The sequence below is a fragment of the Triticum urartu genome, chromosome 6, assembly GCF_003073215.2.
Source record: "Triticum urartu cultivar G1812 chromosome 6, Tu2.1, whole genome shotgun sequence".
Lineage (NCBI taxonomy): Eukaryota > Viridiplantae > Streptophyta > Magnoliopsida > Poales > Poaceae > Triticum > Triticum urartu.
This window is the reverse complement of record NC_053027.1, coordinates 540,193,484-540,208,727: the sequence shown is the minus strand read 5'-3', so window position 1 is coordinate 540,208,727 and position 15,244 is coordinate 540,193,484. Positions and strand designations below refer to the sequence as shown.

Sequence of the window (15,244 nt, the reverse complement as noted above, 5' to 3'; positions counted from 1 at the left end):
CTTTCCATCTTAATTACTTATGAATCAACTTACAGCAAAGAAATACCGGTGCGGTTTGTTGTGCTACTTTGGTCAGTTTGCTTGAAAGATTTGACATGTCTAATCCTGTCATATTCCTGTGCATTGTATGTCATGGGCGTATCAAGTTCACATCACTTGTATGTACATGTTCTGCCCATAGGATAAAAAAGAAACAGAAAGGTGCGGCCACCAACCTGGCACCGCAGCATAACGCCTCACGCGGCGCGCCATGGGCGTGCCCCAAATGCTAGTGCATCATTAAATGGCGATAGGACACATCCAAACAGCTGAACCTATGGTCTACTCCCTCCGTCCCATAATATAAGAGCGTTTTTTGACACGTTTTGGGTCATACTACTATATGATCCTATTATGTACTCCCTCCATCCCATAATATAAGCGTTTTATATGTACTTGTTGTGAATTGAAAAGATATGTATGAATATGCATAGCCACCACTAAAGAAATGAATATGTATGCAAGTATCCATGGTTTTCATGTACCAGTGTTTGTGCAAAATTGATCTAGATAATCACAAGTAAATCACTTTTCTCTCCTTCATAAGTGTTATGCATGCACCTGATGTATCCTTTATAGCTGCCCTTTAAATAGCCAAGTACTAATATGCATGTACTGAGTGTATCAATTATAATTAGATCCTTTGTGCTCTCCTTTAAATATTCACAGATAATATCCTTGATTTCCATAAGCACCAAATATTATGTATTAGTTTCTCTTGGTTTTTCGTTCACATTTTCTTAGGTTACTTCCTTTCATCGGCCAGATAAGAGGCTTGTCTCTGACATTCGGCCGCCATAATCAGACTGAAAGTTCCCGACAATGCTTATCGGTGGAACTCCAGAAATCATTAGTTGTGATAGCCTTGGAACCGCCGGCAAGCATGCTTTGAGCCTTGAAACAACCTCGAGCATGGTTGGCCTGTCGATGGCTGTGTTTTCGACGCACATCAAGGCAAGGTCTACCACACTCTGCAGGGAATTAGCGTCGTAGTGATCGAATAACCTCTTGTCCACAACATCGTGAATACTACCTGTAGCAATCTTTTGGCGCATCCAGTTTGGTAGATGGATGGTTTGAGGGTCCACCAATACCGGGGGTTGGCCAGAGATCATCTCCAAGAGTACGATGCCAAAACTGTAAACATCAGTCTTGACAGTGAGTTGGAAAGTTGCATGGTACTCGGGGTCGAGGTAGCCAAGAGTGCCAGCGGCAACAGTAGATATGTGTGTGTGAGCATCATTAAACGCCCGTGAAAGCCCAAAATCGGATATTATCCCCACCAAATTCTTGTCTATAAGGATGTTGGAGGTCTTCACATCTCTGTGAACTACTGATGGGGTGCATGACTCATGTAAATACTCCAATCCTGTAGTTTATTGAAACACACACTTCAGGTCAAAAGAAAGACACACATACTTTGTCAAAACATATAAAAACAGTCACATAAATAAAAGCACGTAACTGAAACTATACCTTGTGCAGCATCAAGTGCAATGTAAAGTCGCTGTTCCCAGTTCAAAGTATAGTCATCTCCTGCATCAAAATATACCAAATTAGTGAAAGTGCCACTTAATACATGCATGATAGTAGAAATCCCCCCCCCCCCTAAAAAATCATGTTTGAACATATTTAAGCTAACAAATGCTGGTTACACAGGCAACTATTAACCATAGCATCAATTGGTGTATTATAATATATAAAACCATGAATCTTCCAAAGGTAACCGCTTTTCCTTCTCTTTACAAGGGCTCTTCTTGATATACAAATGTGATTAATAAGATAAGTGAGCTACTAAATTATTATTTGAACATGTACCTCTCAAGTTACTTTGTTTTCCACTGGCTTTGGAAAATCTACAGGTTTATAATTCTGATTGACTCTAAGAGTGTAACTGTGCAGTGCTCACCCCAATTTGTTCCGCGTGCACGTAATACTTAGAATCCGCAGCTCTTTGAATGCAACTATCATGGTCTCCCTTGTTAGTCCAATGTATATACAAAGTAAACTAGATCCACCAGCACAACTGAATTGACTAGCAACATGATTAACAGTCTAGTAAATGAACTACACCTTTAATCAGCAAACTAGTTTTAACTCAGTAGAATGCCAAAGTCAGACTGCATCATTTTTAGAGTTTTTTCTTATACTTATGACTATGTGCTAACAATTTTTATATTTTGTAATGAAGCACAATATATTGACAAAATTGGGAGTGTAGGTGGTTTCTCAAGTGGCTAATCAAAGTTCTTGGTTGCAGGAAATAAAACCCTGACTTGCTCAACTTGAGTTTTAGATTGAATAAATTAAAGATTAGATTGAATGATTCGATTTTATCAAATTCAAGGGCGAACTGTCTTTGTAAAAATTCAAAGAGAAGTTAGTGATTATAACAAACTCCAGTTTGGATTGGTTATACTTAAGTCAAGTAGTCAATTATGCTTGATAGAAACTATTAAGAAAAGTTAAGAGAAAAACCTCCTCTTAAGAGTTGTTGAAGATTTCCTCTAGGCATGAAGTCATAAACGAGTGCTAGGCACTTCTTGTTTTGGCAATATCCTGCCAAAGTCACGAGATTCTTGTGATGAACTTTGGACAAGGTTTGCACCTGCGGCATCAGATATAATTAGAAACATCCAAGAGTTCAAGCCAATTGCATCAATTTACTGAAAATGGACTATCTAAAGGGTTTAAGGGTTTTAGAGGTCCCGCAGACTTAATAGTTATATCGAAGAAAGCAATGATTTTGCTCGGTCGATTCATGTTATACCTCAGGGAGGAAATCTGTTGACTTTACTATTGATGTCTCCATAAGCACCTTAACAGCTACTTCGTCGCCATTTTCCAGTGTACCATGATAAACAATACCGAAACCTCCTTTTCCAAAGATTGATTGGAAGTCCTTAGTAATGAACTTCAGCTCTGCATACGTGAACCGTCTGATATCAATATGAAGAGATGTTTCCTCTTCATACATGGCATAGTCCTCATGGTCTCCTGAGTTCCCTGCAAAGCTAGGAAGTTGGGTTTCAAATAAAAGTAAAGGTTTGAAGGGGGGGTTGTCTAATGTCTATGACCTATGAATTGATGAAAAAAAAATCGTGAAAGAAGCATTTTGTTTTACCTTTTTTGCATACCTTCCAGAATATGCACAGCACTACTAGGAGTGATACCAGTACCACTGCAACTATCACTGCAGTGAGCATGACATGTTTGGTGTTCTTCGTATTTGAACAGTACATGTCTTTGACTTTTGAGCAAATGGGATTGCCTTCTAGTCTAGTGACACGATTGCACAACATATAAAAACTAATTAGCTTAACTCAAGATCTTTGCTGCAACAGCTCTATCTCGCTATGACTATAACATGCCTCTATTTTCTAACATAACCAACTTGAGAATAGCGCTTCAAAAAAAAGTAATCTCTAAAAGAACAAAACTACATGGTTCCTAAATCCTGCACAGGTACTAGCAGTTTCGTATCTCACCCTCATGTTGAAAACCTATAGGTGATAAAGCATTAGTACTTTCTAGATACTAGTATATGTACCCCGGGCATGTTTTGGATCAACACAATACACAACCAAAGTGTAGCTCGCCACACTTCTTGTGAAGCCCAAATCGGCTGCCACAACTTCATCAAAAATTTGCAAGAGTTTATGTGTATGGTAATTGGGATATGATTTAGAAAAATGTGGCATGTCTTAAACTCATCATGTTTCTCCCCTGTCCCCTGAATAATGTTTTCACCCCCTCCTCTCCTCCCACGACGCCCCCGCGGGTGCGCGGGAGGCTAACCCTAGCCGCTGGTGGGACCCACCTTCTCCTCCCCTCCCGTCCCTCGCCGCTGCCAGTGGACGCGGACAACAAAGCCCGTCCGGCATTGGCACCGGCGTGGAATTTCTCCTCTCCTCGCCCGGGTGGCTCGATGCGGGACAGCTCACCCGGGTCTGGGTGCCGCGCTAGGCGACGGGCGCGACAGCACCTCGGCCTGCCGGGGCGGGACGGCTTCAGCGGCCTGGCAGAGGTGCGTTGGGAGGCGCGGCGGCGGTGCTTGTGGGGTTTGGTGCTAGCGGCTTTGGTTTGCGGCCTGCTAGATCCGATCTCCTGGGACCAGCCGTGGGCGGCACGGGTCATGGGGCGGCCGCCCCTGCCTTGACATCCGTCTGGTGAGGGTGGCAGTGTGACGGTTATGGTCGACCCTCTCTCTTTTGCTCTTCGGCCGGTGGGTGTGGTGAATGGTGGCGGACGGCTGGTGGAAGTCGGCGGCTCAGCGGGGGTGACGTTGGCTGGCCGATGGTGGTGGGGATGAACCAGGGAGGGAGGTAGGGGGCCTCCTGACCGTGTCGATGTCTCAGTGGTCCATGTCCCCGGTGGAGCGATGCGGTGGCTGCGGCAATGACGAGGCCGGCGGCCCTCCCCTGCCTGGATCTGGCCGGCTGGGCCGCCTTCCCGCCAAAGGGTCCATTTTGGGGTGGAAGGAGGTGCCTTCTAAGTCTCACCGGTCGGTGGCGTCCATTAGCCATCGTGGTGGTTGCGTGCGGGGGAGGGGGGGTTGGTCTTGGATGCTGGGGCGGCGGCCTCGGTGGTGGTAGTCGCATTGCTTGTGGGCGGGGTGCGCGACTCAGATGTGGGTTGGTTGCTATGGCTGTTCAGGCAGTGGCAGCCGGTGCTTCGGCGGGCGGAGGCGTTTCGAAGGTGGAGCGTGCGTGCCAGGGGAGATCCCCTGCACACCTTCGGTTGGGCCGACGGCGGCGGTGTCCGTGGGCGTCGTCTCGTTTTTGAAGGTGCCGTCGTGGCTACTCTCCCCCTTCGGATGGTCCAGGTGAAAACCATGATCCTTTGGATCCAGCGGCGACGGCGCTTCGGTGTCATTCCCCTTCTTTAAGGCGCCGTCTTGGAGGCCTACTTTCGCTATGCTCACCTTCGTGGTTGTTCCTTTACTTGTTGTATCCGCCCTTGGGTGTGTTGTGTGGTGGTGTGGTGTGGTGTTGAGTTGTTTGCGATGATTGTAATCGATGATGGTTTCTTTATAATATAATAAAGCGGGGGAAACAATTTTTCAGTAAATATGACATTAACCAAACAATGGCTGAAGAAAGCGAAACTTGCCCAAGCGGTATAGCAAAGTACGAGTATGAACCAAAAATGCCCTTAGCTTCTCAATTGTTTGTCAACCAATGAATTTATGTTATATGTGCAAAGGAGTGTTCCTAAACTTTGAATTAATTTATATCATTGTTTAGTGATAACCAACCTTGTTTGAGCCATGTTTTTTTGGTGATAAATGAACAATTGTATCAACTAGGGATCGTGCAATAGAGCAAGACAAACCTTAAGTCAAGTAGACCGGCCTGAAATCTTTGAAGAATGGAATTAGGGATTGGTCCATCAAGCTTGTTATTAGACAAATTGCTGGAAATAGTAGCTAAATCATTCATCTATAATTCATATCATTAGAAAAATATTGAATTGGTATAGAAACTTACATGACTTTTAGTGACTTTAGTTCATAGTCTGGAATAGTGCCTGTCAAATTGTTGTGTGATAAATCCCTACATATATTTTTGCTCTCAGAGTCACAAAAGGTGCCAACATAATTTCACTTAGCTCATCAAAATTATGTGGTAGGGACCACTTACAAATTTTCCAGTGATGCCATCATCAAGAATGACATAGCTAATACACCACTTAGTTCGCTGGTAGACATATTTCTGCAAAATAATCTGTCTTACTAAGAGTCATAATTTACCTACATCATCGAGCTTATACGTGCTATAATAATAACTTACTCCCTCCATCCCACAATATAAAATGTTTTTGCAAGCTAGTCATTAATTTACTGACATCGTGTTTTTTTAGAGAAAAGGCTCATAAGCCCAGCTTTAAATTAACAAAGCCATTAACCGGCCAAGAGGGAAATCACAAAGGAATACAAAGAGGAAACAAATAAAAACAGGGGAAAACAACAGATACAGAGCGCTAGATATAACAACTGAAAGGCAACAGTCGCTGCGAGGACAAACAAGTAGCGATGATGCCATCACCCTACACTAGGACCAACAGAGGAGGGAAGCAAGGTCTTGAATTAAGGCACCACCGAGGACACATCATGCCCTTGTCCGAACACGAGAGACCGCCATGGGCCAGAAGCCAAGTGTCTTCGCCGCCACAGAGGGCCACAACCCTCTCGTCCTGGCTCGTAGGGCGTCGCACCATCGACAAGCAAAGCGAATCACCAGATCCCACTTGGACTAGGACACCATGGCTGCCAAGGAGAGGATCAAGCGCAGACCAGCAAACTCGGGCCGAACTCCGTCGAGAGACCATCACCGCCACCGGCTCAGCCATAGCGCAGGAAGAAAGCCGTCAGAGCAGCCGCAAGTGAAGAAGGCCAGCGCAATGGGGCATCACCAACCCCACCACAGAGAGATCCACCGGAGCGCAAGGCACCAACCAAACAGGTTACCACTGCAGCCGCAGAGGGAGCCCGATCCCCTCACGCCCAAACTCATGGACAACGACCTGTTAACGACACCGGCAGGGACCCTCCACTAATGAAGCAAGGCGTGATGTCGGAGAGAGAAGAGCCAAGCCACTAGCTGCCACCACCAGACCCACCACTGCACACCCGCTATCATTGCTATATATCCCCGGACGGCGCCTCGAAGAAGGAACATGATGTCACAACGCCGTCGCCGCCCAAACAAGGGACCAAGGTCTTCACCACTAAGCAGGGGGCAGGAAGAGGAGGGGTTAACCTCACCGAAGCCTCCAAGGAGGGGATCGGCGCAAAAGGCGTAGACTTCGCTGTGGCCGCCGCGCTGGCCAAGGGTTACCCTGGTTCCCACTCACAGCCTTGAGTTCCAAATAATCAGAGCCGAAGGACAGCACCAAGAGGATGCCGACCACCGGAATCACAAGGGAATCGAGCAGATCGGGCAAGATGGGCCAGGCCTTCTCCACATGACGCCGACGCGGTCCGCGAGGAGACCACCGCGTCATGACCCACGCCCTCCCCCCCCCCCTTGCTACCCGCGTAGCCAAGAGGACAGCCAACCAGCGCCCACAGGCACCACCCGCCGAGGGGGCCACGACGTGCTCACCATCCGGGGCCGCCGCTTTGGTGCCCTAAGCCCTCCACTAGATGAGGAGCAACTAGATCCCCGTCGCCACTATCATAGGTGACGCGCGCGCAAGCCGGGAGCGCACCTCAGGTGGCAGCGGAGTGGTAGGAGGAGGGGGAAGGGGATGGCGGCGCTAGGGTTGGGAACCCTCGAGTCGCCTCGGAGAGACGACGCAAGGGTCAGGGGAGGGGAATCTCGTCAAATGTGTCTGACATAGTGTTTTGGGTATGAATTACCAGCGTTTTCAAGATATTAGCTACTCCCTCTCTTCCGGTTTATATGAACCACACATATCCCTAGATCATCAATTTAACCAATGTGATACAGATTATTTATATCACAAAAGTATATAATTAGAAGCTTCTTCGGATATTAATTCAATAGTAATACTTTGTGAGTCATATAGCTCATATTTCACTGATTAAATTAACGATCTAGGGCGCGCAGGTCTTACGAACCAGAAGAGAGGGAGTACTAAAGTACTCAGTAGTAATATACACCCTTTGAAAGTAAAAAACCAACATGGAGCATTAAACTAGTTGGTATTGATGTGATCTACCCCAGAGGTTAAAAACATGATAAACTGTCTCGGATTTCAGAGTATATATGAAATGGGTCTTGGTCATGTTCTTACACTCGGACAATCCTGGGATTCTGGTTGCCATTGGAATAGTCGCAGGTCAAACCTTCCCATGTATACTCTCTCGGGGAGCATGGATCTCCGTTCCAGTTGCTTGCCAAATTATAGTGTTTCTTTACCTCTTTTATGTAATAGACTGCAAGAGCAAAAAGATAATGGAAACAAACATGACTTGGATATGTTGGGCATTTTGGATTGAAGTTGCATAATCATTTCATGTGCAAGTATCATATTTTGATAGAACTGAATGATTTGCATTGGCAACTGATCTTGAGAAGATGGCTTACTCAGGAGTTGAGTGTGCTAACTTTTTTTAAACTGAAATGAGTGTCAACTGAATCTAGTTGGTTGGTAAATTTGTTTCTATTTTTTCAATGCAAGATCACAGGCATGGCAGTGTCAAAGAGAGCTGGGAATTTTCAGGTGTCTATGCAGTGGGAATCACTGATGACTGATCTTACCGTCGTCGGAGGAAGTGGTGAAATTGTCAGTCCGAACAAGCGAGTACACCTCCAATGCGTTGATGAGCGGCGGGAGCGTTGAGCCGGGCACCTTGTGCAGGATTAAGGACGTGTTGGAACTGCTCAAGAACCGATTCGTCAAGAACCGGTCCGTCGGATACATGCTCTCTACCCGCATCGGCGACAGAGTGACGTACTTGAACAGCAACTCGCCTGCGCTGTAGACATTGAACATCCTGTTTTGGCTGTCACGAGTTATATCGGTGAAATGGAGGATCGGTAAAAGCTCCATGCCCTTGGCGTCCAGGTTGCTGCCGGCAACCACATCAAGGTTCATAAAGGAGTAGTTTGTGTCCAGGGTCGTGGCTTGCTGGAGGATGACCTCCGGTACTTGGAAGACGTCAATGCTGTTAAGCCTGTTCACTGAACTGCTGGTGCTCAGGCTGATCCAGGGGTAGGTGTTGTAAGGCCAGCTCTCCCAGAACCGGTCGTAATCGTCCACTGGATATCTTCATGGCACATAAAGACAAGGTAAAACAGGTATATATTGCACAATACAGTGATACCCTAGTACCTTTTGGTATTTGCTTCAAGGCAAATTGCTATGGGGTAATGGGAACTCCCAATCCCAACTTAATTCTTGAGAACGTGATTAAGTAGTTTTTGTTAGAAGCAATTGCAGGATTCCGTAACCGGAAGAGCAAACACTTGAAATGCGTTCAGCCCAGCCTACATAATTTAAAACCATTGACAGGCATAATTCAGATATAATCTGAAACTGGAATGTTATGGATGTCGTCTCACCTTGTGATATAGTTAGTGACGCTACCAAATCTGAACCGTTTTACGTAGCTGACAGACACAGAAGTACTCAGAAAAGGGTACATCGCATCTCCTAGTGGCCTCAGCTCCAATGAAGACACGAACGGAGTCCCGGAACCCAGGTTTATCAGACAGAACGACATGTGGTTGGCCGGAGCAATGGTGAGCACCTCCTTCCATACTCCGAGTGATGGATCGATATTTGTCAAGTTCACTGTCTCCCAGAAATTGACGCCGATATGCAGCCCAAAAATGAATGGCGAGCCGTCCAGAGTTCTGTTCAGCTCATCGTAGTTTCCGTAACTGAAGATGGCCCTCAACAGAAACTTCTTACCGATGACGGATGGCAGCGTATAGCAGTTCCGTTTGCCGTCAGGGAAGCTCCTCAGCGTTTTTTGTTGCTCGTTCCCTGCAACAGCCATGAACTCTGCAGAAATTTTGGAGCTCAAACCGCCTTCCACAAATTTTCCGTCAGAATCATACGTTAGTCCTGTGTCGCCGTCGTTGTAGGTGCTACCAGTACTGTCTGTCCATCCACAGTCGACGTTTACGAACCCTGCGCAATGGAGAATATGTATCACTGTATCAGTTTCACGAGTTCCTAGTTTAAGGTCTAGGCAAGGATTATTTTGTTCAGAGCAACTTACGCAAAGATGACAAACTCGTGCGACAAGATATTCTGTAGGCTCTAGCTAATAATATGTGGATTGCTAACATTTTAATAAAGTGATTCTTAAAAAGTTGCACACTGAAGTAAACTGAAATGTGCAGAGAGCAGGATCAATCAGGTGCAGGATCTAGAATGAAAAAAAAACTAGGAAGGATATGGCTTGTATTACCAGATTGGCCATCGACTCGAAGAATCATGACCAAGATGAGCAGCAGCGCCAACATCAATGTCAGTTTTGTACGTTCCGAGCAACTGAAGCTGCTCGCCATGGTACTCCTCTGCTCTCGCAATGTCTGGAAGCAATGAAGAGAGAAACTTAGTATCTGCTACCAATGACTTGTGTAGTGATATAGTACTAGCATAGGAGTAGAACCAACGCGGTTTAGTGCAATGGAATGACTTGGCCTTGGCGCTTAATTAATTACACCCAATAGGAACAGAACTTCTGCTAATCAGTACTCGCTCCGTAAACTAATATAAGAGCGTTTAGATCACTACTTTAATGATCTAAACGCTCTTATATTAGTTTACAGAAGAAGTACGTAGTACTTACCAAACATGCTCCTGAAAGGAATACAACTTGGCATGGAGTTTGCACGTCAACCATGGTGCTATTGGACAATCTCTGATGACCTACTGCCCATCAGGGGCAACGACGAAGTCTGATTGCGTAGGTTTGAGCGAACCGTACAGCCGGCTCCTATAGCGACGCACGCTGACATTTCACTGAATTACCAGTATTAAAACTGTTTTTTTCATACATCTACACACTTTGAGGAGTCATGATTAAGGCGACTGGGGGGGGGGGGGGGGGGGGGGGGGGCGACTCCCCGGGCGATTCCCAGGGTGTTCTCCCGGGGGACCGCGGAGGCCGCCGCCGCGCCATGCCTCCCCGCGGCGGCTCGGGCGGGCTTGGGCGGCCGGTTTTGGGCCCTGATGGAGTCAGACAACGAGGATGACGCCGGAGATGGAGACACGGCGATGTGTTCGCCGCCGTCACCTACGCCTTCGGATCTGATAGGCGATCTATTTCATGCAGGTTATGATGAAGATGACGTCGCCAATAACGTAGACACGGTGGTGCCGGTGGAAGATCCGGCGCGGGTGGGGCTTCATCCGAACGAGAGGAAGGAATTGGTACGACGTGTCGTTCATCGGAGAAATGCGGCATCGGCGGTCAGGCCATGGAAAGGCCCTATACCCAAGGTACGCCTTCCGAATCTTACTCTTTTCGACATGATTAGGCCGGAGTCATGGATTACTGTTAAGAAACGAAAGAACGAGAAGCGGAGGGGCATGCATCCGGCGCCGGCGGCGGCCATGGCGTCCGCGGAGCAACTCCAGATCGCTGAGATGCGATCGGCTCGTTTGAACTTTTTGGTGGGATGCAATGGGCCGACTTTGTGTCGGTCGGGGAGGCGAGGAGATGGGCCTGGGATGGCTGGGTATGTGGCCCAGGCTAGACCGGACCTGAATCCTCTACGTAGCATACCCCCATGCACGAACGCAGCGCTATCGTTCTCGTCTGATCTCGCGCCGTCGACTGCGAGCGCTAGGGTTCCTACGCGAGGGACTCCGGGGTTCCCGCTGTGTCGTTCGGGGCGGGCGAGGAGGATCGCGCCTCTCCGGCCTATGGGTGGCCGCGGGGCAGCAGCGCCGCCGGCCAAGAAAACCGGCGCGGTGGCGCCTTCGGGTCGGGGCGGAGCTGCGCCGCCGACTGCTGCAGCTACCGGACGTGGAGCCCCCGCGGGTGATGGCGCGGTGCCCGGCATCCCTGGTCATGGAGCAGGCACTTTGGGCGCCCCCCAGTCAGGGCAAATGCCACCGCTGCCTTCGCAGGGTCGGGGCGGGCCGCGACCTCCGGCACCAGGAGTGGTCGCAGCGCAGACGGGTGCAGGCCGGGGCGGGATTCGGCCCCCGGCACCGGGCGTGACGTCCGGGGTGCAACCGGCCGCCGGTCGGGGAAGGACACGACCCCCGGCGCCGGGTGCGGCGGCACCGGGTCGGGGTGGTGCGGTCTTAGGAGCGGCGCCATCTGTCGGCAGCCAGCCTCGTGCCAAGCCTCCACCGCACTACGTCGCACGGCCTGCTCAGGATCGTTCGGGTTCATTGCAGACGAGACAGAGTTCCAACACAACAGAGTCCTATGACCCGCCCCGAGGTCAGTGGGGGGACGACGGTTCAGATGTGTATGGAGCAGGACAGCATCGTGGGTCTTCATCCACGGGGGGCGGCCGGGGCTATGCCTGGCAGAGTGACGGGTCTGCTGAGAGACCATTTCTTGGTCCGGCAGGTGGTTTCGTTGAGGGGGCTTCCGGCCCGGATCACCGTCAGAGAGGAGGATTTCGTGGCCATCGCGGTGGTCGGGGTGGGGTCGTGGGAGGTTTCGCCGACAACCCCCGCCCAGGGCAGTTGATCCCGCGGTGTCTACAGCGGAGGAGGAACATAATCCCACCGAGCCCCAGCCGATGGAGGTAAACGCCGTCGAGGTTCCTGAGGCTGGGACGGTGGAGGAGGTTACTGAAAGGGCGTCCAAATATGCTCGAAAGAAGGAAAGGATGCTTTGCTACCGCTGTGGTGAAAAGGGCCACTTCATTGCTGAATGTATGGCCCAACTGTGCGAGACATGTGGTAAGCCGGTACACGATTCTGGGGAGTGCCCGTTGTTGCGGGACCAGCCTCCGACGCTGAACATTTATGGAGTCTATTGTGCTGAGCTCATGTTTTTCGAGTCCCCGGCAGCGAGAGAGGTCCCAGAGGACACCCTGAGCTTGACTACCGGGATTGTGAAAGCAACCCAGGGCGAGGTGACTGAGGCACAGATTGTGAGGAGGCTTCAGGAGTTGGCTCCCGGGGATTTTCGATGGGAACTGGTGCTTATCGAGGACAGGTCTTTTAAGGTTGAGTTCCCAACAGTGGATGATTTGCAGAGATTGTTGAGCTTTGGCCTGTGTCGAGTTCCCGGTACTTCGTGTATCTTGGAATTTCATGAGTGGAAGCAAGTTGAGCCTAAGGGGATGCCGCTTACGCAGGTTTGGTTGCGGTTTACAGGGGCTCCTTCTAAGCCTCTGCAGGACGCTAGAGTGGTGGCTAGCATAGGCATAATGGTGGGGAAGACAGAAAAAGTGGATATGGCTTTCACACGTGCCCATGGGGTGGCCCGGATATTAGTGAGCGTTCTGGATATTGAGTTCGTGCCCGATAAGGTCAACTGGACTTACAGGGGGTGGTGTTCCCGCTAGACATCGAGTTTGAGGACACGGATTTATTTGATGATGCGGTTAATGGTAATGATGTTGACATGCAAGACAATGATGGCAATGCCGGGGCCAAGGGGGCACAGTCATATGAGCCCACGTGCGAGGGGTCTCATGGTTCTTCTCAGTTGCCCAGGGATGGGACCGGGGTTGAGCCTGCTGCTTCCCCAGCGGTGCCCATGACTACTCTGCGTTTTGGGTCCTTTGGGCCAGCCTCGGCACCTCCCAAGTTATGGAGTGACCGGGTAGATTCTGATGATAGTCTTGAGCACACGCTCCCCCCGTTGGAGTTCGAGGGGGAGGCTGGTTTGCTTGCGGGTCGCCAGGCCAGGACTATGGTCGGAGTTTCGGAGAGGAGCCTGGAGGGAGCTTCTCTTGCATTGGCACCCCAAGTGGACGCGACTCCGGTGTCGATGTATGCGGGCAAGGTGGGTCGTGGGGGAGGAGCTTCGGGGCAGGTGGCCTCGCCTTCTCCCCACCCCACAACGCCCCTGGCGACCTCGGCTCAGTGTGGGTCGGCCAGTACGAGGAGCGGGGTCCCGAGGCAGGCGGCCTCGGCTCCTGCCTCCCCGACGGTGGCGGTAACCACCGCGGCTGCAGCGGAGCTGGGGGGCGCTGGGGCAGGAGGCCTTGGCTCCCCCTTCACCCTCGACGATCAGGAGGACCGTCTACCCCTCGCCGATGGCTTATGTGTCTGAGCTTGCGGCTGAGATCGGCGGAGTGCGCGGGCAGGCGGCCCCCGTCATCACCTCCTCTCCGCCCCTACCCATGACCAGAGTCCCTAGTGTGGGACTCCCGTCTAAGGGGATCGGGAGCCCGCAGACGCCTTCTTTGGTAACCCCGGTAGAGCCTTCGAGGGGCTCTATGCCAGGTGCGACTAGGGAGGAGGTGGTCGCGTTTGGCGGGATCCCGGACCCGGTCGCCGAGGGGAGGCGAATGAGTGCTCGCATCCTGGACGTCCCCGAGATAGATGATATGCAGCAGCGGTGCGCTATGAGGGCGGCCAAGCTTCAGGAGGCTGCTTTGTCTTCCGGTATGTCCGTCAACATATCTAATTCCTTATTGCATTTTTCTAATGAGGGTATTATAAATAATGCAAACCAATTAGGAGTTTCACTAGGGGCTACGGGTAGTGAGATTTCCAATTCGGTGAATGATTTATTAGATTTGGAGGCGGAACGTGCCCTAGAGACTATTCATAACCTTGCAGCAGTTAAACCAATGAAGGATGATGAGATTGCTGCGTTAGGGGTCAGAGTGCTAGATAAGCTATGTGCGGATTTGGCACCACACCATCATGACTCTGACGAAGATGATGTTCCCTTACCGACAGAGGATAGTAATATTTGTGAACCCGGTTATGAGGACCGGGCGACAGAACCTAGTAAACCTAAGCGTAAGTGGAATCGGAAGATCTATCCAGACTCCGCCGTCCGTAGGAGTGCTAGGATTCGAACCACTAAAAAATTCCATGATGAATTATGAGAGGAATCTTTTGGAATAGCAGAGGTGAGAAGGACTTGGCTAAAAGAAGATTCCTTGCTGAGGCAGCTTTAGAGCAGAGGTTAGATTTTGTTGCTCTATCAGAGACGGGTAGAGATAACTTTGCACCCCAGTTCCTCTCTTCGTTGGTGGGTGGTATTGATTTTGATTGGCATTGCCTCCCTCCGCGGGAAAGGTCGGGTGGTATCTTACTGGGTGTGAGATGCGATTCGCTTGAAGTCCGAAGTGTAGTGATGGGCGACTTCGCGGTGAAGTTTCGAGTCAGGTCTAGGATAGATGGTTTTAACTGGGCTTTGGTGGCGGTATATGGTGCCGCACAGCCCGAGTTTAAAGCGGAGTTTCTGGCGGACCTGGTTCGTATTTGTGGGGCAGAACAGCTTCCAATTTTAGTTGGAGGTGATTTCAATATCATCAGGAGGAGAGACGAGAAGAACAATGATAATTTTGACGGCCGATGGTCATTCATGTTCAATACTATTATTGAAAGCTTGGATCTAAGAGAGATAGAGCTTTCCGGTAGAAAATTCACCTGGGCTAATGCTCTGCCACACCCAACCTATGAAAAACTTGATCGAGTGCTTGCGAGCGTGGAGTGGGAACAAAAGTTTCCTCTGGTTACGGTGCAAGCTCTTTCAAGGGGCATATCTGATCACACCCCATTGTTCGTCGACTCAGGGGAGCCGAACCATGTGGGTAACAAGAACACCTTCTCCTTCGAGATGTCT

The 15,244-nt window shown here is 49.7% G+C and overlaps 1 protein-coding gene across 1 annotated transcript; it reads right to left on the bottom strand.

Annotated features, from left to right (window-relative positions):
- Positions 1-794: 794 nt before the first annotated feature.
- LOC125516943 (probable LRR receptor-like serine/threonine-protein kinase At1g51810) lies at positions 795-10,043 on the bottom strand. Its single transcript, XM_048682198.1, has 12 exons — positions 9,929-10,043; positions 9,072-9,645; positions 8,268-8,776; positions 7,801-7,942; positions 5,682-5,753; positions 5,529-5,594; positions 5,374-5,454; positions 3,164-3,318; positions 2,810-3,045; positions 2,518-2,647; positions 1,516-1,575; positions 795-1,408 (listed from the first exon to the last, which is right to left on the bottom strand). Exons 1-12 carry the CDS (start codon positions 10,026-10,028, stop codon positions 795-797), a joined length of 2,739 nt encoding a protein of 912 aa, XP_048538155.1. The 5' UTR covers positions 10,029-10,043.
- Positions 10,044-15,244: the final 5,201 nt, after the last annotated feature.